The sequence below is a fragment of the Netta rufina genome (genome assembly GCF_964035555.1).
Source record: "Netta rufina genome assembly, chromosome: 1".
NCBI classification, from domain to species: domain Eukaryota; kingdom Metazoa; phylum Chordata; class Aves; order Anseriformes; family Anatidae; genus Netta; species Netta rufina.
In genome coordinates this window covers 143,425,505-143,450,286 of record NC_140123.1, presented here as the reverse complement: position 1 = coordinate 143,450,286, position 24,782 = coordinate 143,425,505, and the positions used below count along the sequence as shown (strand labels likewise).

At 44.2% G+C, this 24,782-nt stretch overlaps 1 protein-coding gene across 1 annotated transcript in view; it reads left to right on the top strand.

Moving 5' to 3' along the window:
• IQSEC3 (IQ motif and Sec7 domain ArfGEF 3) overlaps positions 1–24,782 on the top strand; it is a gene marked incomplete at both ends in the record, with an annotated part of 96,520 nt that overhangs the window by 35,006 nt on the left and 36,732 nt on the right. The window contains one exon of the mRNA XM_084306389.1: positions 7,887–7,967. Within this exon, the coding sequence (XP_084162515.1) occupies positions 7,887–7,967 (81 nt within the window). The remainder of the gene's footprint in view (positions 1–7,886; positions 7,968–24,782) is intronic.

Sequence of the window (24,782 nt, the reverse complement as noted above, 5' to 3'; positions counted from 1 at the left end):
CTTCCTCTGGACAATTCCTGTCACCTAGATTGACTCTGGTTATAATGAAGTTAGTCCATAGATAATCGAGAGCAAGTGTATCATTCTTATCTCACCTTAAGTAGATTATTTCATACGACTGTAGCAGAAGCACCAAAAGCCACAAAACTGCACAAAGAGTAATGCACCACTTACCAAGAGAAATAATGGAAGTGGGTCCAAAAGCTGTCCCCAGGCTTTGCTTCTGGGTGTGACAATGAGGCTATTTCACAAACTGGACCCAGAAGCCAGACTGGACTCTCCCTCATCATCTGATTCCTGGGGCCTGCATGAATACCAGCTGTTCCTTATCCCTTTTGCTGCTCTTGCCCATTTCTAGCACATAAGGGAAATCCTGGCAGTCAGCCCAGCCACTCCTTGTGGGCTTAACAAATGGATTAGATTTTCTTCAACTGTTTCAGGGTAACAAAATGGACTTGTCAGCAGCAATTATCCCTGAATAAAGTGAGTCTGCAGGTGACATCTTTCCAATCTTCCCCTCTCTTGCTAGTGATGTCTGGAGCCCAGATCCTTGGGGAAGGAAATTTCTGTCAAGTAGGCTGTCACCAACAGAGAAAAGAGAAGGAGAGCGTCTCAGTCTACAGCAGAGGAGCAGACCCCACTGAGTTAGAACACAAGAGACCACAGCTCATATTTGCCATCTCCCAGGCACATTACCGACTCTGACCCCAGCTGGCCTTGTAGATACCAGCTCACGCTATCATTTCATGCTCAGACCCCTTTAGTACGTATCGACACACATTGTCTGCCAGACATGTTCTTTGCACTGAAATTGGTGCAAAAGACCCATTTTTTTTCCCCAAATCCTTACCCGTATCTGCCAGTCATGCCCTTATTTTTCCCAAGAGCTTCTTCAAGGTAAGAATGACTATATCCAGGAGAAATGCCTGCCACAAATATGGATGAAAGTAACCATAGAAAGCTTCTGTTCAGGAAGATATGGCATTAATATCTCCATCCCTAGAAGCAGATGGTGATAAGTGAACGGCATATTTGACATATCTGTTATAGTCACCCACCCAACCAAAAAAAGATCAGATCACACCAGCATTGGCTCAGATCTTCTTCCTTCAACACAGGAAATTCCATTTCCTCAGCACGGTGCCTTGTGCTTATCCTTACAAGCTGTGCTGTTCCGAAGAACCCACAATAGCTCAAAAACATATTTGCGTCAGAGTGTCATATTGAATTTTCACTTCTCAAATGTAGCATATGTGTATGGTATTCTATGTTACTGAGGTGAATTTGTCTTAAAATATTCTATGGGGTCTCTAAAATCAACATATTCTGGTGAGAAAGAGGAAGTGCTCTGTCAGTGGGACTCCCTTCTTCACCCTGTCCTCTAGCACTAGAAAGACAGATATATAGCAATGCTAGAAGAGTATGGTCAGGGAGCCAATGCCAGGTGTGTAGAACAGGTATAAAGTGGTTCCACAGAGACTAGAATGTTAAATGTAAACCCTCTACAAATATAGCACTGACTTTCCAGATAGCTAAGGAGCTAAAGGTAGCCACTGCTATTTGACGAGCTGTTTCTGATGAAGGTGTGGAAGCAGTGATGACTTGCAGAGCAAAGTAAATCTACAGCCATAAAAACAGTAGAGTGGAGTCCATCAGGCTTAGAAGGAGTTAAAGAGCTTGAAGTCCAGAAATTACCTTCAATTTATTTTTTAACCATGCATGGTTCCTCTGTGAGGTAAACTTTGCCCATACTGAACTTCCTCCAAAGTACCAGTCTAATGACCTACAAATGAGACCAGAAAATAAGATAGCTAAAAACTTTTAGTGGAGGGTATTTTGGAGAGAAAAGTGTAGGATGGGGAAGAAACAGCTAGTTGCTGAAAGGTACTCTTCTTTTGGAAACACAGCCTCTTTCAGATCTCACCTATGCAGTTACAGGTTTAATGAAGTCAGAAATAGATCTAACACAGGAGGGAGGTGACAGAAGGAGTAAGACCTACAGCTAATCTTAGCTGGGTTGTATCACAGCTCTGTTGGTAGGGATAGCACTGAGCTATATGTTTTGGGGGAGTCAGAAGTAAGATTGTGCAACTGACCTTTCATAAACTTATAAACTTTCAAAAACTCAAACACTGCTGAATAGTTCCTGTTTATTGTTCTCCAGCCCTTGTCTTAGGAAAGATAACAGCCAGTAAAACCTCATCTGAGATGAATTCAGTTTTCCTTTGACTCCTTCAGCCTTAATCTTCCCCTTCTAGGCCATGCTTTTCTGTGACCCCATCTGTTCTCATGCCAGCTATATGAAAAAATGCAAGATAAAGACAAGTAGCAAAAGACTCTAGGAAAGTTGAGATATCCAGCACTACAAAAGCTTACTTTTGCCAGTCTTTAGCTTTTCTTCAAAAAGTGAAGTTTTAAAGAGAAACCAGAAAGGCTATGTGAGTTGGACAACATAGTTACTGATACAACATTGCTTGAGGGAGCACCATTTGTCTTTCAACATTGTCAGATTTGTAGACTGATATGTATTTGTGCCAAGGTCAAAGCTACTGAATATGCAGGCCTGTAGGGCCCAAGTACCAAGCCACAGAAGTTAGGCACCTACTGGCAGCTGAGGGACCCAGTGATCTTCACTGTCTTTGCAGCAGGGGACTCGTCAGCTATGCAGTATAACAGGCGAGGACAGCAGTCACGATCAACATGGGGTGATGCAGCATGTTAGAGAGAAGCATGCTCTGTGTGCTCACAGTGAGAGCAGTTTTTGCTCTGCCTTGCTCTGGCATTTCTTGTAGTCTAAAATCATTCATTCAGGTGAATTCATAGATGATTGTCTATGGGAATGGACCATATTGGATATGTATTTAATTGAAGCTGACTGATGGAGAACAGGGAGCACGACAGATTTCTATATGCTGTCTGGGCTGGGGGTTTGCTTTTGTGCACTGTGGGAGAAGATGAAAGAGGGGTTAGAGTTTTTTACCTTAATACAGCTCTCAGCAGATTGGTCTCTATTTTGGGACAGCTGTCATCAGTGACAAACTAGCGAGCACTGCTGCTTTGGATGGTCAACAAGACTGAATTTACGTGAAGCCTCAGGTGCTTGTTTTAAGAGCAGATACAGCATTATGGCAATTCTAGGAAAGTTTGCACACCTTTGGACCTGTGGTGTGCAATCTAGATAGCTACAGAGACTTGCAGTTGTTAGAGCTGAACACTTGTACCCTCTCTAACACCAGTTTTTAAGAGAAAAGGGGCTTGGCTTTTTGGGATCTACAGCTGTAAAGGCCAAGGTAACATGAGTCAGAGGATCTCTTTGCAGCACAATCCAGCTTTCTAAGAAGCCAGAAAGGTAGAGCTAACTCCTGCGCCAACTAGACAGCTCATGCTAGCCAGAAGGTTTGGCACAGGCCTCTCTAAAGTTTGTCACAGAGCAGAAATTGTTGCGGCCAAGCTGTTCATCCACAGATATCCCCAGTGAAGTTGGAGGCAGCTGGCTGGAGGATACCTCTTGTCAGGAGCAATGTTAGAGACAACTGAATAAAAGTCAGTCAGTTGTTTTCTCTCAGAGGAGAGGAAGCTGATGTTTCAATTGACAACGCAGGTTGCTACTGGGTCAAATACAGCTTTCTCTGCATTTAAGATAGGTCTGGACTGTCAAATCCTTGCCTCTGGAGCATGCGTCCCAGCTAGACAGAGCAAGGCACTGACAGGCTCAGGCTGTTCCCAGTCCTCGTCTTGCATCTTTGCTTGCCTTTGTACTGTGCTGCTCCTCCACACACAGCTCACATACTGCTGGCAGCATTTACCTCAATAGGCACTTCAACATGCCTCCCCCTCTCCATTTGCCTTTTTCTCTTTTGTACCATCCGACTCATCTTCTCTCTCCCAAAACACCTTCCCTTCTTGCTGGCTTTTCTCTTCCAGCTTTTCTTCGGGTGCAGGCCAAGCGATGACCATTTGATTGGTTTTAAAGCAATACATTGCAAACACAACACTTAACTGTATCCTGACGGACAGGAGAAATCATCTCTCTTCCTGATATCCTGCCTGCTCTGCCTAAAACATTGTTTTTTTAGCAACAGTCTCTGCAATGGTTTGCAAGCCTGAGGAATGCAATGTAGAGGACACAGAGGAAAAGACAGGAAGTCAAAAAGCAAGCTCTAGGCCTACCCTTTTAACTGAGAAACAATTACCAGCTATGAAATATTTAAAAAGAAAGAAACTACAGATAGCACCCCAAAGTAATGAGTCTGAATCAACAGCCACCAGACTGACGACACATTGCCTTCCTCCCTGTTTTCCAAAGGCAAAACAAACCATATGCTTTCTGGTGTTTAACTCCTCAGAGGCCGCACATTCAAATTTTATGTAGCATTTCTGACTTCTGAAGTCAGATTTGTTTAAAAGCTAAATAAAAAGAAAGCAGAGAAAGAAAGAAAGAAAAAACCAAAACATCAAAAGACTTACACTGACTTCAGAGAGGTACTAAATATCTCAAGACTTATTTTAAAGCTGCAAAGGTTGACAACGCCACGGGGGAATGAAATCCTGGTAGCCACCAGCCATTACAATCCTGCCAGGCCCTCTTCAATCACAGCATCAAAAATAACATCTTACCTGAAGACTTCACAGAGTTAAAAAGAGAGCTGCTTTGCTAGAACACTTACTTTAGCCTCAGAAGTGATAGCAGGGCCCTGAGACACTTGCCTTTTGCACCCAGATAAGAGCTTCTTTGTCCAGATGGCAATTAATACGGCCTCTTCAGGGTGAGAACAGGTCCATTTCTTTTGTAGCCTGTCAGCTCTTCCTTTCCCAGCTCCTTCCTGGGCTATGCATGCCATGCTGTAAAGGCAAGGGGCTCACTTTTCACACAGATTTGCAAAGCATCAGATATATGCAGGATCAAGAGGTGGAAAGAAAGAGGAAAATGAATGGAGATAGGCTCCAAAATGGAAGCCACTTCCTGTGGTGTATGCCTGAGTAGGTCAAAAGAGGAAGAGATATAAGTTATAAAAGAAGAATGTGAGTAGACCCAAAGTTGCAACTGCACCTGGGTATTTGGGGAACTCATATGTAGAAACAAGATATCCTTCCTTGCCTGCAGGGAAGAGAAAGTTCAGCACTCTTGGAGCATCCATTTACACTGTGTATCTATTGGGCAGTGCCTGCTCCTCATCACCTCCTTGGGCACTTCTTGGGTGTCAAGGCCCTGGACTCATGGATCCCAAATGGCCTGGAGGCAGATTTCTGCCTGTGGGCATAATCAATACCTGGTAGTGGTATGTAAGCTGTGAGACTACTCCAGAGATGTTGGGATCTCAGAGATTCAAGAGGACTGTGGTTTGGTCAGAAAATAGCCAAAATTAGTGTTAAACATGCATGAGAAACCATGAGAACCAGAGTCAACAGCTGACTGTGCAGATGCACTGCTCAGAGCATCCTGATTCTCTAAAGAGCACCTGTAAGATGTTTTTTCTTAAAATGCCCACAGAACACTGAGCCTAAAGTCCTGTAACTTAATGCCACTCTTCCTGTCCCTGTTTCCCCAGTACTTTTCTTTTTGTTTCTGTCCTGATAATTACCTAACAAGGAATTGCTTCTGTTTCTCAGGTTTTTGTCTGTACTTTTTCAGTCCTTTTTTCCCCTATGTTTCCCCTCCCTGTTGTTTCCTTTCTTTATGTGTAATTAGCAAGCTGAGTGGTGCATCTGATGTTAGGCAGAGGACAGTGCAGACTGCTCTGGGAGCTGGGCAGAACAAAGAGCCAGGTGAATGGGAAGACTGGAAACCTGATGGTCCCTGTCCAAGGGACTACTTGTATGGCATGGCTGTGCTAGAGCTTTGGGATATAGAGGCATGGACCTGTCAGCAGCTTGCTGGGAAGTCCAGGTTAAACTCTGTGATTTGAAGGATCTTTGTCAAACATAAGATGTCACCAGATAGTTTTAGTGTGATGGTTCGGTGTTTTCTGCAAAAACAAGATTTTACCAGAAAATTCCTTTTTCTGAAACACTTCTAGCTGGAAGCAGAGCGGCAAGATGTAGGAGCTTGAGTATTTGTGTAAGTCTGCTGGAGTGTAAGGCTCAAAAGTGACCTTACCACCTTCTTCAGTAAAAAGACAACACAGGTAGTTTATGTACACACTAGACAGACAGGTACTTGCCACGTGATAAGTTTAAATTTAAAAAAAATGTAGTGAGACTCGGCAATAACCAGGCTGGCAGGAGAGAAGGGATGTGAGCTGGGTAGTTACAGAAATGGAAGATCAGGAGATGAATGTGGTATGTCACACAAACATATCCCTTCTTTTCTAGCAGGCTGCATGTCACAGGCAGGTACCTAGGGCTTGGACAGAGATCACAGAGGTAAAGCTAACACTTTCTTCTTCACCTTGCTGCGTTCCTCCTACTAATCCTGCTGCTTCTAGGGAAAGATGCCTTTTGACAATGCATTGGAAGTCAAGGAAGCAGAAGAACTGAGCAGTTTGTTATATTGAACTAGCTGAGAGGCTGAAATGTGGTGGTTGTGAGGAGGATCGTTGTTGTCTGTAATTTAGCTGTCTTTGTGGCCAATCTCTGTCATATTTTGAGAAAGACAAAGGCAATAAAATTCACATTTCAGAGTGACAGAAAGTGTGGCATGACCAATGGAAGAATAAGGGACCCTATGAGAAGCCAGGAGACTTTACTGCTTATGTTTGGGCTAGAAGCTACAAAAACATTTTTAAAATGAGGTGACCCCATCTGAGCCCTGGGTCTCCACAGTAGTGCTGAGAACAGAGCTCTAAGTGCTGTTCCACAGACTTGGAGACAGGGTGATTTGTGCCATCTGAGGGGTCAGCCTGCTTTGTGTCACCTGCTTTTCTTCTCCTCTTCTTCTTTTCAATACCGTTCATCTACTACTTTTTTGCCTGCCGCTGTGTCTCTTTTTAGCGACTCCTTTTCATTGATGAAGGTCAGGGTGTTCAAAGTTGGCTGTTGATTTGTGCTGCCTCTGACTCCTCAAGGGTCCACAAGGAACTATTTTTAAAGGATCTAATTTTCAGAAGTGCTGAGCAGGTCTTACTGGGCTCCAGTGCTATGGTAAGTGCCCAGCATCCCTGAATATGAGGCTCCTTACAAATGTTTTCAGCAAGAGACCCAAGAGCACGTCACCAAGATTAGTGAACAGTTTTGGAAAGCTCAGTCTTGCATTTCTTACTCTGGATGAGTTCTTTTGCCTTTCTCATCTAATAAACAGATTTTTAGCCTTTTGTTTTCCTATTTTCCTCAGGTTCATTACTTATGTTTTTGTTTTTCTTTGCTGTGATCTCTTCCTACTTTCTATTCTGCTCACGATCACAGCCCACCCCCTTGTGCTTGTCATGTCAGTTTTTTCTCTACTATTATTGGCAATCCGCAGTACTGATGTGCTGGGGCCATTTTTGTGCTTAAGAGTGGCTTCGGGAGAAATGTCTGCAGAGTTAATTCAGCCACTGCCATGAAAAAAATCAACTTATTTGCATTAAAATGCATAGGAAACATATCTAAGGAAACACATCTAAGGAGATGTTCGTGTCCCAAATTAAATAAACATTAGAGACTGGCGAACCTATTTTTCATGAAATGTATGGGATCATGAGACAAATACTGACAGAAAAAACAACTTCCTGTTTGTGTGCTTTTGACTGTTCTCTACAGTTTCACATCAGCAGCGGAAAGAGTAAAGGAGAGGTATAAAATTGCTAGCCCCCTTATCTCCTGCTAAACAACATCTCAGAGTGTAAAATATTCATTTAATAATCAGATTTCTCTTTCAACATCATTGGATGTCACCATCCTCTTGGAACGGACCTGAGTTTTCTGCTGAACACTAACCTGTTTGTTTTTTTTGTTTGTTTTTCTTACAGGAATGAAACTGTTTTACACCAGTTCTGTTGCCCAGCAGCTGACGCAGAGCAGAAGCCTTCATCTCCAGACTCCTCTCCAAGGTGGGAAACTGCTGCCAGTGAGGTCTTTTTGTGTTCATCTTCTCCTGCTTTCTCATCTCCCATCACCGATCTTCCTGCCCCAGAAAAAAATTAAATTAGTTACCCCACATGATAAGGTACCCAGGCACACAGTGGTATAGACCTTTATCCTCCAGCAAAAGTCACCAACAAAGTCAGAGTTCTGCCTAGCACTGTGGCACACATGGTATCTGTTTCGTCTCTCCCATGCACACCTGGGGTGAGAGTTGACCTCTCAGAAATGCCCTGCTGGGATCTCACTTGTTCACAACAACTGCTGGGGCTGAGGCAGCCTGAAGCAGAGGGGTACGGTTTTACAGTTGTAGGCTGGTGCTATTAACCATTACCAACTTGTATTCAGTGCAGGTAGGGTTGGGCACACCAGCACTTACCACAGCTGTCCTTCATCAGTGGAGGACATCAGTGCCAAAACCGAGGGGTCCAAGGAGCACATCAAAATTACTTGAGATGCACATACTGGATATAGTTTCCATGCTTGCCTTGTTCCTCCATTTTTGCCATCTCCTTCTCCCCTCACAGCTTCTTATACCACCATTTCACAGACCTGCTCCTTTTTGTCATGCCTCATCAGCCTTCTGTCAACAGTAAACAGATTTCTCTTTAAAGATTTCCCTCATCACACTGCAGGACTTTTACATCTGGCATTTGGCATCAGCATAAGAAGCCCAAGTTACTGGGGAGGGCTCTGGGCAGAACGGGGCAGCTGAATTGCAGTAGTGAGGCTACGTCATTTTTGAAATGATATTTCTCTTGCTTGTTCTGCTCACCGGAGCAGGCTGTGATTTCTGATTTCCTTCCAAGGAAAAGTGTAAGTGCTAGACAACTACAAAGAGAATAGCCATATGTGCACATGTATGTTCAAAATAGGCTTCAGCCACACTTGAAGAGAGGGTAAAGGATCAGGACCCTTCATTCCCATTTGTGTATGAGGATGCAAGGGTTAGGACCCTGTGATGTTTGTGCTGAGAGCTCTCAAGGATTGGTAAAGTTTGTGTGACGGCCCTGTGAGATGTCTGCAGCTGCATCTCAGTGGCAGATGGGGAGGTACTGGCAAGGAAAAGGAAACAACAGAGGTTGCTGTGGTAGGGACAGCCACCTCTCCCTTGCATTTCTCAAGAGAGAGGGTTTTGATCACATTCTCTGTTTTGTGTAAACCAAGGCTCGATTTTGCCATAGCTATCTGTCATCATACCCTGATCCTTGCCCCTGCCGCATTCCTGTCCTAGCCTCTATCTTATTTCCTATCCCTTAGTTTGTAGCATTTTCTTATCCTATGAGGCTGTCATTCCCACAGTGCCTTAAGCTCTAGGCGAATTGTTGTCATGCTCATGTGTCAGATTTTCTTTTTCCAGCCTAGTGACTCCCAGAGACCCCACCTATCCCTTGAGCCTCAGTTCACCTGCCCTCTGTGTACTGGGAACCACCAAATTTCTCACCTGGGATTTGGCATGTAAATCAAAGAGAAAACAATCATTTATTCCATTAATTTAACAACTTGGCAAATTGCATTCAAATATGCAGGAAGTCAGAAGCGGAGATGAATGACACTGACCTGTTGACCCAGCATGTTGCATCTGGGCTTCCAGTTGAGGGCCCTCTCACACTGCTCTGTGCTGTCCTTTCCATGTCACCTAGACTGTCTTTGGTGGTTTGTCCCACTCTGCAGGCCCTCTGCTTTCCTTACTTTCTTTACACAGCTTTCTCTTTGCCATTTCTAATGCCCCTAGGCTAGACCCTTGTAGCAGTCTGAGCCTGTCTGTGTGTGACTCACTATTCTGTGTAGAGACAGAGATGGTTGAAGCCACAGTGGCTATTTGAAGACAAGAAATGTTCAAAAAGTCTTTTGTCTTTTGAAGAGAGCAGCATTTATATGTGATCTCTGTATGTGATGGTGTCATTTGAGAAGAATATTCCTGCTTCTCACACTGTGCCAGTGGAAAGGTAGAGAACACACAGGACTATTGAGCTCAGTGGTCAGCTTTATGTTGGCCGGACCACACCTCCTAGCCTCCACTAGGTCCTGCAGTCTTCCATGGGCACCCTTCATTTCTGAAGTTACGTATACAGTGCAGTGAGGAGGGCAAGAGAAACGCAGAGCAGGAAAACCACAGGGTCACCATGGAGCTCACGTCTGTAGCTGATAGCTGTGCTGCTCTGGAATAACTCAATGCACCGCTGAGAGAAGCTCATCAGATCATTTACAGAGCCCATCACCCTGCTCAGATCAGGAGCAGGCTCCCTGTTGAACCAAGGCAGAACAAAAGTCAATCAATCAGGACTGAAATATGTGGGTCAGAGAGCCTGAATAGGCAATCAGTTCCTGGGTGAGCCAGGAATATCCCTAAATAAGCTCATCAGGACTCCCGATGGGAGAGCCTGGGACGCAGGAGCTCCCTGTGCAGCTCTCCTGAGCACCGCTGAAGGGACAACCAGTCACAAGTGGTGCTTTGGTGAATTCGATAAACCAGCTTGGGTTTATTCTTTCTTTTCTCCCTCCATGATCAAGCGTTTCCCTAAATGAGATAAATCCTGTCAGAACTGATGCCACTAATAACCATCAACCGTCTAGTTTTAATTAGAGTTTGCTTCATTAATGCCCCAACTCCTCTCTGCACAGCAGATTAAATAATGTACTTGCAGCTCATTTACACAAACCCCCAAACTGCAGGGCTGAGCTGCAATCCTTTAATTAAACAGCCCGGCTGATCCCTACCACTGCCTCGGCTCATCAGTCTAAGCCGATTAAAGAGAATAGGGACTAATAAAGAGCATAAACAGGGAAGTGACTCTCGGCTCTTCAAGGGACTTGGAGACTCCAGCAGTGATCGGCTGCTGTCTCCTCCTCTGCCAGGAGCCTTGCCTCAGCCCTCATCGCTTCCTTCTGGGACCTGCCAGAACAGCTTTGCTTTCAGGGAGAACCCAGCCTCATCTTGGGCGACAGAGGGAACATGGGCAGCAGGGAAGGTGAACGTAAGGAGGGGTATCTAATTCAGGGCAGTAAGAAGAGCAATTGCCTGACTGCAGGACAGAGCAGTGAGAGCAGCCACACAGCTTTGGTGGGGCAGAAGGAAAACTGTAGGAGGTCAGTTGTTGGGATCAGCCTGGGAAAAAAAATATGGTTCTGCTTGTGTTTTCTGGTGGTCATTGTCTGTTCTTGTGTGATCTTCCCTATGGTTTGTCCTGCCAGGTTTCTGAATCTTTCTTTGCTATCCATCCAGCTGAAAAGGCCTTGGCTTCACCTAGGTGGGAATAATTGGGAGCAGATTGGTGTCTAACATCTCAGCAGAAGCCAACCTGATGAGGCAGTTGTGATCATTCCCTCCCATACCATTCAGCGTTGCTTCACTGACTGCCACTAGCATTGCTTTGCCTCTTCTCCCTTCTCCCCTCCCATGAGTGAATTCATTATTGAGGGATGGGGATGGAGCTGAGTGTCACAGTCCCATGAGTTTAGCAATGTGAATTTCCCACCTGGTTGCTGTGCTGGCTTGCACCAGTGGTCAGCAAGACTGATGCTGCTGGCCAGGAGCTTTAGGAGACAGATTTGATGCAACATCTTCTGCCCCCAGGAAGCCCAGAGCCAAAATACAGTATGTGGTGCTGGCAGCAGCAGGCAGGTTCCTGTTGCTGAGCTCTGCTTAGGGCTTCCCCATTTCCAAGTAGAGTGCAAGCCCTGGACAAGAACCACCACTTTCTACCATGGATCTGTACAGTACTGGCTTCACGATCACAGCCCGTCTTTCAGGCTGGGCTTCCACTGGGGATGCCAAAGATCAGGCTGAGTGGAGTGAGGAGACTCCATGAAGGCAGTAGGAGCTAACCCTGCTCCTTTGCTGAGGTGCTGATTAGACCGTGATTTAGCCAAACCCTATAATTTCATAAAGCAACTGCTCTTTTTCTTGCTGGCTTCTGCCTGCTAACGGCAGGGTTTCATTCTAGGGATTTGAATAGCCTCGTAATTGCATTTCCCGCTTCTCCCAGTCTCACAGTGGAGACTGGCATCCCAGAACAATGACCTTAAAATGTGTCCAGCAGCAGCCCAGCTCTAACAGGATTACATACCATTTGCCTTTGTGTGAGGTAATAGGGCTGAGATGAGAAAGATTTGTTTCTATTAGAGTAATGAGAGGAAATGATGGAGTCACAATTGGAGGGAACAGTATATTCATTCAATTGCCTTTCAGAGGCTTTTCGGAGCCTGCCTCTGGCTCGCCTGTGATGCTGAATAGGAAATCAGCAGAAAATCACCTCTGCTCCAGTGGTGAGAAAAGTTCTACATAAAACATTAAGCACCTGGGGCAGGTTCACTTTGGCAGTGGTCATGGGGATGACACTGGAGTGCTGAATGATCTTGTCACAAAGGAGAATAGATGGGATCCAAGTATAATTGTGTGAAGGGCAGGATCAGACCTCAGATAACTCTTTGGGAAGGGATGATGCTTCACCTTTGTATTTGTGAGAGAGATGGTCCTTCCTATCTGGAAGAAGAGCAGGTAAGACCTGACCTGCTTTTAAGGCAAAGGAGACAAAGAGTCCTCCCAGGGAGAGGTCAGGGTTCTAAAGACTGTCGTGTGGAAGGGCTTGGATGTGGACTGAGCAGGAGAGCTAGGGTCTGAAATGTCTATTGAAAAGTTGGGCTGGATCTACTCATATTTGCACATAATATTTTCTCATGAGACGTAACTTTCCAGTATGGAGAGTGCTGCTTAGTTCAGGGCTGAAATATGATCAGTACAACTGGCAAGTGTTTGCTTCATGATTATGGACCAATTAAGTTGTAACTCAATATAGTTTAAACTTCAAACAGCTGTGTACTCATTTCTAAAGTGCCTTCTGCATTAGTCACCGTCACAAATTGGTTACTGCCTGGCATCACAGCACCCATTAGCAGCAAGGAGACATGTAAGCCTTTGGCTACATCCCCAAGCCAGCCTTCCCTACATTTCTGGTGAAACTCCCTTTTGCCCTGTTTCTGACTTACCAAAGTACTCAAATGGAATAACCTTGTCCTTGGTGGAAGAGGAATTGTGTTTGTTGCTCCACTGTTGCATGTGGGAGGGTGAAAAGTGGATGGACAGATTTTGGACAGTTCTTTGAAATCAAACCTTCAAACACCTTTCTTTCCAGCTCTCTGAGCTGCATGGCAGTATGCCCTTGCCCTTAAAAAGCGCACAGTTAAAAACAAAATCTGATTTCCTTTACTTCTGGAAGTCTGCTGTCTCTGACTCTTCATATATCTTTATCTGAACTCTGTTCAGAGAGAGAACGTGCACTCGTTCTGTGCCCTATGAAGTCATGCTACAAGACATTGGCACAAAAGAGCCATGCATATCATCCACTGCACTGTCACAGCATCATGTCTTTCTTTGATTCCCCGCTGCTGTAGCCCAGGAGCATTTTTCCTCTCAGAATAGCTCTAACTTTGCCCTCGGGTCATGCTAGATGCTCTACCAGTCAAATCCTCAAAGAAAGCCACAAGATTGTATTTGGTTTGCGAATGCAGTAACCCCTAAGACTGAGGCCCATGAAGTTGATAGGAACTGACCAGTTCTCCAAGTCAATTACCTGTCTTAGATACCACAGAAGCATCTTGAAAACAAAATCAACTAACCAAAACCAACCAAACAAACAAAACACAACTTGAGTTTGGTGGGAAATGATGATTTTCCACCAGTATCTGTCACTCTATAGCCACTACAGAAAAACAGATGAGCTGCACATTATGATGGACCCTGTGAAAGACTGACCTTGCCTGACACAAAGAAAGCAAATCCAGTTCATGAAATGGGAAATTGGCCTTTTTGGCTTAGGATTGCTGGCAGGATATTGGTGGCAGGATATTGGATTTATAACCTGGAGGTCAATGCTTCTTCTCATCTCAGAGGTACTCAGTGCTGTGGCCCAGGTGTGAAGCACGATAATGATTCGAGTCTGAATCAAATCAGATCTGTAACCTACCACACAAAACAGCACAATAACTCTGACTAATTGGCCCCCAGCTTGCAGTGTCAAGTGCAAGCTCCCAGAATTAGTGGAACACAGAGGCTGAATTCTCGTCTGATTCGTAATGGAGGACACTCCAGGTCAGGCTTACAGTACCTGGACATGCCAGTGTAAAGCAAGCCTCCACAACCATGCTCTGTGCCTTGTGTGCTCCGAGGACAAGAGACTTTATATACAACACTCCTCAGCCTGATTTTCATTCCTGCTGAAGCTATCCACAGCACCGTTTTTGAAAACGCACAGGAGAAGTTTGAGCAACATTTCTGCTTTGTTAGCACATCCCGTTTGTGCTTCTTTTCTCATTTCTGTGCCTTATTGAGGTCACAGGCATGACGAGAGGATTTTTTCTGCTTCTTAACAGCTCATCTACTTCTTATTCTTTCCTCCCTGTAGACTTAATAATCCTCTGTTCAAGATATTACAACTGGAGTTTGTGGAGATGCTGCAAACAGGCAGGGATGGGTCAGCAAAGTTCACATAAATATTCCCCAGGCTCACAGTTGTCTGAGTTTTGATTTCAGCTTGACACAGAGATGTGGGCCAGGAGTAATGTCTGGACCCAGATCAGAACTCTTCCCAAGTGTGAGAGTGAATAGATTCTTGCTTTTTTGAGTATTTTGTACAGTCAGAACCAGCAGCTTCAATTGCTTTGTAGAAACCTAGGTCCAGAACTGCAAAGGTATTTAGTGCACATAGATTTAGGAGAAATGTTGAAACACAATTATAAGCAAAATATGTTTTAGAGAACATCCCTAACATCACAGCTACCAACAACCTTGGGAATCTCTTTCAGGGAAGAATAGTTGGCAATTCTGGTACATGACCTTTGAGGAATGGCCCTTTCTGGAAGCATTCAGAGAAACAGGAGGTGAGTTTCAGATGCAGTGGCTCAGTCCTGTAAGGAGATTCACCAGGATGGAACATTTTTGCACTGTCTTCCATGCAGATGTTTCTCTGCTTCTTCTCTCCAACAGCCGGTGCAACCACTTTCAGGAAAATTTGGAGAACATGTTGGGGGTGGTGGGGTTAAAGTGAGGAATAGATGGGCTCTTCAACAGGAAAACTACAATCTCTGACAGCAGTTGGAGCATTTCTGTCACATTGGTTGCTTTATTTGACCTCTGTTGACACCTTTCTTAAGGAAGAAAGAAGATGGCAGGAGAAAGGTCAAAGGAAACCAGTCTGAAGTATCCTGTTTTGAAACTGCAAAGATACCATTCAGACACCTGTGTTTGCTGAGAGCCTGAGGCTGTATCCAGCCATTTCCTGGCCTCATGTCCTTCCACTCCTTCCTTTGCCCTTGTTGCTTCTGTTGTCTGTGTGGATCCTGCTCTAAAGGAATTCAGACGTGGATTTAAGTACTCTTCTCCTGCATGTGACAGCACTTTCCATTTCTTGGTCCACAAGAGTGGTAATATCAGTGAGAGCTGAGCATAGCCAAACCCTGCAGTTGTGGGAGCCACTTTCAGCAGCTATTTAAGTGGTGTTTAAGCTATTAAGCTATCAGTTTGTTTCTTTAATTTTGGGTGATTTACTCATGCCTTGCAGATGAATCTCATGTTCTCTCCCCCGTGTTGCAAAGAATTCCCTGTCCATAACACGGCAACTTCTCAGTACCAGTGGAATGCAACATTAACACCTTCTGGATCCTGTTCTTTCTGTGTGATCATGCCACAGAGCTGCTTGAGAAGCAATGACAGCTTTGGAAATAGTCCTGTATCTAGCACTGAAAAATGGGCAGACAGCTGATAAAGTAATAGCAGATGGACTGTGGTGGAGCTAACACCATTCATTCTAATCCCCTACTGGTATCAATTGACCTGATCTGCTTCAGTCAAGATCTTATCCCCACCCCTAAAACCGGTCCATTTCAGATCTTTTGTGCACTAAGGTGCATTCTGTTGAACTCAAGAGGTTATTTCTGTGGACCCTCTGTCTACACACTTCTTCATGGCTTACAAGGCAGAGAGAGAGGTGAGGCAAGTACATATTGAGAAATTGGCAAAGTGATGAGAAAAGAGCCTCTGAGAAAGAAAGGGAGACATACTCAGCTCAAGAAAGAAAGCAGTGAGACTGATAGGAAAAGGGATGGCAGCCATGCTACACAGAGGAGGAGAATGACAGAAGAGAAGGCAGCAGAAAAAGCAGAAAGTTAAAAAAAAAAAAAACAAAAAAAAAAAACAACATAAATGCAAGAAATTGGAGGGAACCAGAACATAAGAACAGAAGATAATGAGCAAGTCCTTTGACCAGAATATTCCTGTTCATGCCAACCTTCTTTGGCAGTGACAGGAATGAGGCTCTTTTTATCACACATTTTCTTGCAGTGTGATGTTGAACCAAGGGGCTGTTGTCTTTTCTGTGTTCTACAATACTAACTTACTCCTATGCACGTTCATCATTGTGGGGTAGGTTCTGTGTTTGAATACAATAAGCCCTCCTATTGGGAACACATGACTATGCTCCAGAGGTCCTTCTTCTGCCTGGCGGGCTTTCAGATCCTCCAGGAAGAACTGAGGGGTCTGAGAGGCTGAAGAGGAGCACACTGTACAACTGCTCAAATCACTTCATGGAATATCCTGAGTTGGAAGGGACCCACAAGGATCATCAAGTTCAACTCATGGGTCCACACTGGACCACCCAAAAATCAGACCTTATTTTTGAGAGCATTGCCCAAGTACTTCTTGAACTCCCGCAAACTTGGTGCCATGACCACTGCCCTGGGGAGCCGGTCCCGGTGCCTGACCACCCTCTGGGTGAAGAACCTTTTCCTAATATCTAGTCAGAACCTCCCCTGTTGCAGCTTCAAGCTGTTCTTTGGGTTCTTCAAGCCCAACTTTCTCTGGTTTCTGCAAATAGCTGGATAGCTGAGGGAGAGGGGTTAAAAATGGTGGGAGATTTTTGGGACTGTCCCACCTCAAAACTGCAGAAGAGCTGGGGTCCACCCCATCTTCTGTGAGGAAAGACCATCCTGAAGAAAAGCATCAAGACATAATCAGGAGCTGAGACAGTGAGATTTGGGTGCTTAATCCCCTCGTGCCCCATTCAGAGATTGTGGGTGCAGAATCTGGATGGGGCCTAGAAGGTGAAGCGTAGTGCAAGGATACTGCTAGTAGGGTGGAAGGAGCAGAGGATGGGATAAAGACAGCGGCAAGTAGGCCTCTGTGTGCAGAAAGGGGCTTCTTGGTTCCCACCAGTACTAAACTTCTACTACTAAACAGTACTTCCCATGTCCTAAAAATGGAAATGCCTAGCCCATTTCCTATAGCCTTCTACTCAAACCTTTTCTCATTGCTGTACATGGTAACTTGCCGTTGTACTGGCTAGATGGAAACTTAGTGCAGAGGGGAAAATGAGGAGAGAGGCAGGACTAATAGCTAAAGGGAAGTTCGTAAGCTGTCTAATGAGAGTACCGAGGAGACAACATTAGGGAGGACAAGACTTACCTTTCCTTTTTCAGTTCCCAGAGCTGTTTGTATAAGCACGCAGTACTAGTGCAGCAAGCCTGCCTTAGGAACTACTAATGTGCTATATAAGAGCAAGTAGAAGTACTGTTCAATTCTGGGTTAATTTTATAGATTTAAGTCTCACTTCCCATGAGACTTCAATTTACTCTCCTGGGTATCCAAAGTGAAGTCACTAAGAGGGTATGTAGGTTACTTAGTCCATACCTAGTAGTCCTGCTTTTCAAGGCTGTCAAGTTCACACAAATGTCGTTGAGGTGAGTTGTAAGTTAAAGACCAGCTTGCATGACTGCAAATTAGGCTGTTTTCTTTCTAGATTGAGGAACCTGACTCTGGCCACTCAGTTTGGAAATGTACTTTAACAACTTATAACTGTCTCTCGTTGGTAATTTGGTTCTTTCCATATACAGTTTGTAACGCTCTCCCACAGGGAGCTATATTTGCCTGGTGACAAGAACTATGTGTCACCTTTTTCATGTCCCATAATGGTAAGTTGCTGCTTTCCCATAAATAGGTTGTGCTGCTGTTATTATTGCCTGTGTATCTGGGTTGACTGCAATCTCTCTCATCCCAGCTGTTGGGGAAAGAGGGAAAATGAGGATAGGTTGCTGTATGTACATTTTGCTGGTACTCTTCTGCACATATGTCTTCTTGGGTGAGTGGCAAGATATAATAGATGCTTGTAATTTCCCAGGATACACTAATGCGAGAGTGGTAGGTCAAGATGCAGAGATGCATTGTGAAAATTATTGCTGTGCTGTTACAGCACAACTGGATTTGATAGGCATATTACGGGTTGTCTTAAAAATACAGCATACAGGGCTAGATCCTCCATTGACTTTGGTGCAGTCCTCTGGTGTAACGCCATTCAGCACCAGCCATAGTATTGCTCAACACAATAGGACTGACTGTCAAGACAAAGTCCTGTTTTTCTTCACTATCTTGACCCAAAAAATTCAAGTCGGAGTATAAAGTATAGGGATGGGAAACATTTTATTCCTCAGAGGAAAGAAAAGTTGAAGAGGCCCTGGAGGAATGTGAGTTTGTATGTCCAGATGTGTAAGTTGCTAAGATATTCTGTGTTCCAAATAGGAATGAGAAAAGATAGAACAGGGATTAAGGCCTCAGGAAAGAGAAGTCACATAAAGAGGATCGGGGTATGAATGAAGCAGCAGTGACACGGTAGGTTAGAGTATGGGAAAGTGGAGCTTTGTGCCTGCTGCACAAGATTGTGATGATAGCCATTGGCTGGGGAAAGGGGGAAGGATTGCTAAACATGCTGTTTTTATCTTGGTCTTCAGCTATAAGCTAACCCCAAATCCCAGATCTGAACACACTGGAGAAGTTAAAATCTGGATCAAATCTGCTTTCCTGAAGCTGATGAATAATGCTTTGAGTGTCTGTATGGAGGATGGTGGTCTGAGTCTATGTCACTCTTTATGTTGAGGAGGACAACTGGGCTTCCTTCATGTTGGTCTGACACAAACAGTGGCCTTCTACTGGGCTGTGGTGATCACAAGAGCGAAAAAGCTGAGATATTTGAGAACGGCCACAAAATGTATCTGGGTTACACAAAGGTCTTGTGAACCATCTCCCTCACTGCCTTCAGTAGCCAGTGACCCCAGTCCCTTAGGAAAGAACCAAGAGGGGCAGTCCAGCCCTGGGGGTCTGTCACAACAGGTGGAAAAAGAAAGCCACGGAAGCCCTTGCCTAGGTCTATAAATCCCAAGAGCTGTGTGCCTGACCTGACAGGTAGCTGGAATAGGAGAGCAGTGGGCTGAGGGGATATGCAAGGTTTCCTTCCCTTGTAGAGGCTCTGCTGCCTCCCAGCCCTGAATTCATCTCATTTTAGCAGTGAAATTCTATCTTCTGCATGATTGCACCGGCAGGCTTTTGTCAGCGAATTTGGTGATGTTCAAACCTGCCTCAGGGATGAGGAGCCAAGAGATCTGAGTTGAAGTGGCAGAAAGACTGCTGCTGAGAAGCCAAGTTTCTCTTTCCCGGGGTGCTGAGCGGGCAGTTACACTAATGCAGGATGCCATCTGTTTTTTCCTCCTCTAAAAGGTCGTGTTTACCAAACATTGCAGAGGCAACAGAGGTCTGGGGTTAAAGTAAAAGTAATTAAACCATGTAGAGCTGGGGCCTCCTGTGCCTTCAGTGTCCATTTGGTGCTTTTCACACCTCAGTAATAAGTACAGGTGCCCTGTTTGACTCACCCCTGTGCAGTGACAGGCTGTGGGACCTTCTCCCAGTCCAACCTGCAGAGACAGCACTGCAGCCACCACCTAGGGTGTCGAGCACCAAGGTGTGGTGAGCAGCTGAGGAAAAGAGGCTGAACTTTCCAGGCTGAGTCCTGCACTCCTGCAGCAATAGACGGAACAACACAACAACATGGAAGTTACCCAGTACATGGGTATCACGTTTAAATACCAAATCTGAAGCGGAGGTCTTAATTTTGTGGAAGGAGGTCTTAATTCCCTGTGGAAGTTCGATACGTTTGTTAGTATTATTACATATTCTACTTGCTTAATATACATCTTGCCAAAACCACTTCAAGCAATGTTGGAAAGATATTGCCAGTTTCAGTCTCTGCTAAAGGATGTTAAATTTAATTCATTTCCAATATATTAAGCATACTGTACTGTCAAGTCTATTTTACAGGTATGTGTGCCAGCCTTTTTATGAAACAAGTAATGTATTCTGGGATGGGTAATGAGCTTGGTTAATTATCATTAATTCCTCTTGGGTAAAACTAGTGTGAGAAGATGGCTTGGTGCCACTGCTTTGCAAGGTGTTACGTGAATGTAGACAAAATCAGAATCTTGTTCCTATTTTGGGCTGTGTTGGGGGAGACTGTCTGAGAAAGCTGCAGCTCGGCTGGCAGGGGATGATTTGCCAAGATCAAGTTCCAAGTTCCCTGCCTCTCTGGCAGGAGACACTTCTGCCTTCCATCATTTTCAGCATCCTCCCAGAGAGCATTGCCTCCAAGTCACCCTAAAACCTGAACTTAAAAGCAAATCAAAAGCAATTCTTCTGCACTCAGACACCCAGCATGTCAGAAATCTCTGAACCTTGAAAAGATCCCATAATATATTACCAAGCCTGTCTCAGCCATTTTTCATTGAATTCTGATCAACCCATTCACCATATGTTATGGGTGTCCTCAGGGAACACTGAAATGAAATAAACTGAAAAGGCACTTTGGACCCTGCTAAGTCAGCAATTGTTTTTCTTTTTTTTTTTTTTTTTTTTCCTGAGGAGGGAGAGGAGAGAGGACAGGGGAAATGCTGAAATGTCTTAAGACGGAGTGAGAATAATTTCTTGCAGACTTGGGGTCTGGACTTCTCTCTGCATATGCTAATGAACTCTTTTTCTAATACTCCATATGATATTTTCTAAAGGTTTTTGTTCTGGTATCTCTGAAACTCTTACATGGCTCTCGGGTCATGGTAATACTAATCAATTACAGCACTTCAGAGCAGCATATATGCATTAACCAGCTGATCTTGTAAAAGGCTCTGTGAAATGGATTCATAAATTGTTGTGGCCCTTTGCAACTGGTCCCCCTAGTCTTTGCCTCAGTTACAGGGCAGAGTGATGTACACTGACCCTGAATACCATGGGGGAGGTGTTACACATGTGAAACAGCAATGTAGTCTTTTCCCAGAGTGCCAGAGAGACTCAAAGAGGAGTTGAGATCAGCCCCTCTAGTACTTTAGTAGCATCTCACAGCTACAACTTCCTCCTACCCAATTAGCTGGACCTTCTTTCATCACCACTGTGCCTGTCAAAAGGGCATCTGAGCATCCTCTTCTTGGGTGACTGGTTTCTTACATCTCTGGTCAAGTCCAGGAAAGCTGTTGCTATTTCTGTTACTGTTATTGCTCTTATTTATCTGCAATATTTTTTCTTGTTGTAGGCGAGCAGGAGAAAAGAGATGTCTTTTGTGTCTTGACCACATGGGAGCTGTGTAGCTATGGAGTGAATGGTCAGTGAGAAAGTTCAGTTTTAATTTCTTACAGGTCTAACATTACTGTCCTTGAGAACAGTTGTTCTCCTTGCCCTACAGTCCTGTTTAGTCACTCAGCTACCTGTAAATATATTTCTGAGAAATTTGAAAATTAATCTCAGACTGCGAAAGTTTTCTAATATTTGACAGCAAGGGCAAAGGAATGTAATATCTGGAGCACCCAAATTCTGTGTTCCTTTTTACAGGAAATTTAGCTTGAAATTGTCCTGAAACATTTGGGGACAATGGGCTGCATGTTCTTTCTCAAGTATGGGAATATTTAAACCTGGCAGTCAGGATCCAATGAATAACCATGGTTCAGCTAAAGCTGGCAGTTTGAAGCACAGATCCTTGCCAAGCTGGAAATATATGTTTCCCACAGCAAGGAGCTGGTGAGGAGAACGCAAGGAAGTGCAGCTTCTTGATCTGTGAGAACTGAAAAGCAGTCAGATTTCTCCCAGGACACAGAATGATACAACAGCTCTGTACAGACACAGGGAGCTGATACTACTAGGAATGGGCTGGTGGGCATCTCTGGCTTAGTAGTCTGTTATTACTGATTTGGGCTGGTATCACTGATTTTTCGTCTATCATCCCTCTATGATGATACGTTTGTCTCTTGGTGTATTCATTATAGGAAACTTTTCTGATAAATCTGTACTTACAAGCCAAATTCCAGTAGTTTCGTTTACCTGTTCAAGACACTGACAAAAATATGTATGGGTGCTCAGCTGAATTGTCTCGGTGAGAGCTTTTTCACAATCCTGTTTTCTTGAAAGAAGATTCATTCCAAAACTCTGATATCCCTGTTTTGAAATGTGGTTTATGCTAGACTAGCTGTTCCATTTCATTTAAGACCTGAATCATATTGTCTGTAGTCACCATCTTTGTTAACAAAACTGGTCTCCGTCTGCATCAGGAGTATACACGTCAGCAGTGTAAAAGGAGGAGGGGATACCTGAAACAATTGAGAGAGATTTTCTGCAGCCGATGAAATCTATTTGTAATAATGACTAAGCTAGTTGCTGTGGATCACAAAAGTCATAGAGGAACATTCAGGAAGAAGAGAACAGATGAATTTTTAGTCTTCCTTTTTTATCTGATTGCAAGTGATTTACATTAATATTACCACTTTTGATCAAACAGAATTCAAAGACATTACAAATCTTCCCTACCTGATTGCATGATGCGCAGAAAATTGCTTCATTTATCATGCAAGAGTAGCTGTAAAAAATGTGGGAAACAGTGGTATATGATACTTTAGGACAGCAAGTAAAGAACACTGATTACAGCTGAAACTGCAGGAGTGGTGCTGGGATACAGAACTAAATTAACCTACTTGGAGTTTGGCCAGGACATTGGGATTCACACCTTAGACTCTGTGTGGGATTTTTAATTATTACAAGTGGTTAGAAAAAAAATCTAATCCAAGAAACCAAATGTGCAATAGGACCATTCCTCTCCTTCATCACAGAGCTAGAACATTTGATTGTTCACTGGTCAAGGGAAAGCAGCTATATACCCATAATTTGCTTAATAACATTTTTTCCATACTGTAGTGTCTGTCGTTATTTATGTTTCTTACTCTTATTTTTGTTGTTGTTGTTACTATGATTACAATAGCATCTAAGCCTTTACTCGTTAATAAAAACTTATCTACCAGTGCAATTCAACTGTGTCACTCAGGACAGTGTCAAAAAATCAGGATCATTATGGTTTTAGCCTGGATTTCATTGCAGTATTTGTTTGGATCTTTAGAAGCGTGTTTTGTCTCTCCCATATGGGGCCTCATCCATTGCTGTTAACATGCTAACATTCAGGCAGCTAAACAAAATCCGTTTCGTGTAAGTCACTGAAGTTTCCCAGATCAAGCTGAAATTTCCCAGGTTTGGTCTCTTACCTGAAGGTGAAGTAGGATTGTCTGTTTCTTTGGAGCTTTTTTTCCCCCCCTAAATAAAAATGGTTCAGCCATTTTTTCACAAAAGAGCATGTAGACAGTATTCCCACTTCAGCATGAGTATTTGCTGTTTCTTTCTGAACAGCACAACAGCCAAACCAGCAGGGGGTTAAAAAGTTTATAGTTAGCATAAAAATATCTAGCTGAAAAATGCCTTTGAGTGCTTCAGTGGAATCTGATTTTGATTTGACCGAGTTTTGACCCTCAGAAAATTCCACACATAAGTGCAGTGCATTCTGTATGGGTGTATTCACCGGGCTCAGCGCATGCACGGAAGAGGAAGACAAGGTTATATGTGTACGTGTGGTTAGCTTACATTCTTATCCTAGCCAAGTGTCTTCAGGGGGTTGCTTCAGCTATGCATTGTACGTGGGAGCACTGAGGTTGGTGGTGCTTCTCACGCATTTCTAACCGAATGCAGGCACTCAGTGGTTGCAGTTTAGGGCCCTTCTCTGTCTTGAGGAATACCTTGGTGGTCTAATGAGGTCCAAAAGGGTTAAAGAGGCTCTGAGAATTTTGGATTGGGCCGACATCCTCTGCCTAATTGGGCAAAGTAAGGATCAGGTCGGTGAAAGTATCAAGAGTCATCAATCTCTGGGTAGGTCCACAGTGACGAGGCAGGTCCAAGGTCAGGCTAGGGAGTCAGCCTCCAGGTCAGAGTCCAGATCAAGCAGTTCCATGGCTGTGGAAAGGGGAAAGCTGTGGTGGGACTGGAGACCAGCACGCTTATGGTGCTGCTAGTGCAGGGACCAATGGCCCTGGGCTGGCTGAAATGGGGTTCTGGGTCAGGAGATATTGGTGGGGGTCCAGGTGAGGCTGGTCAGGCCTTTAAAGTCTGCTAGTGCACTAAGAGCCCTGACAAGGCTTTCCTAAGAGCCTGGGAAATGTTCTTCTCTGGAGGTGCTCAAGAGTTGACTGGAGAAGGCCCAGATCAACCACGTCTTTGAAAATGGACCCATTTTGAGCATACAGTGAAGTAGAGAGGTCATGACTTCTCTTCCAGCCCAGATTATTCCTTGATTCTATAAAGCCTACTGTTTGTTCTATATTAGCTGGGTATACAGGATATCCCGTTTCTACAGATGTTACTCAGACTAAACTGTGTGTGACAGAAAACCAAGCAGGCAGCATACACTGGAGGTGACACACAGCCCCACAAAGCAATGACACCAGAGGTGACGTACAGCTTCACAGAGCAATGGGCCTGAATGCTGCAAAATCTTATGCACACACTTCATGTTCTACCATGAGCAGTCTTATGGCAGCTAGTGGAAGCTCTCAGAAAAATATAGTTAAGCACATATGTGAATGTTTAAAGGACTATCATGTCAGGGAATATTTGC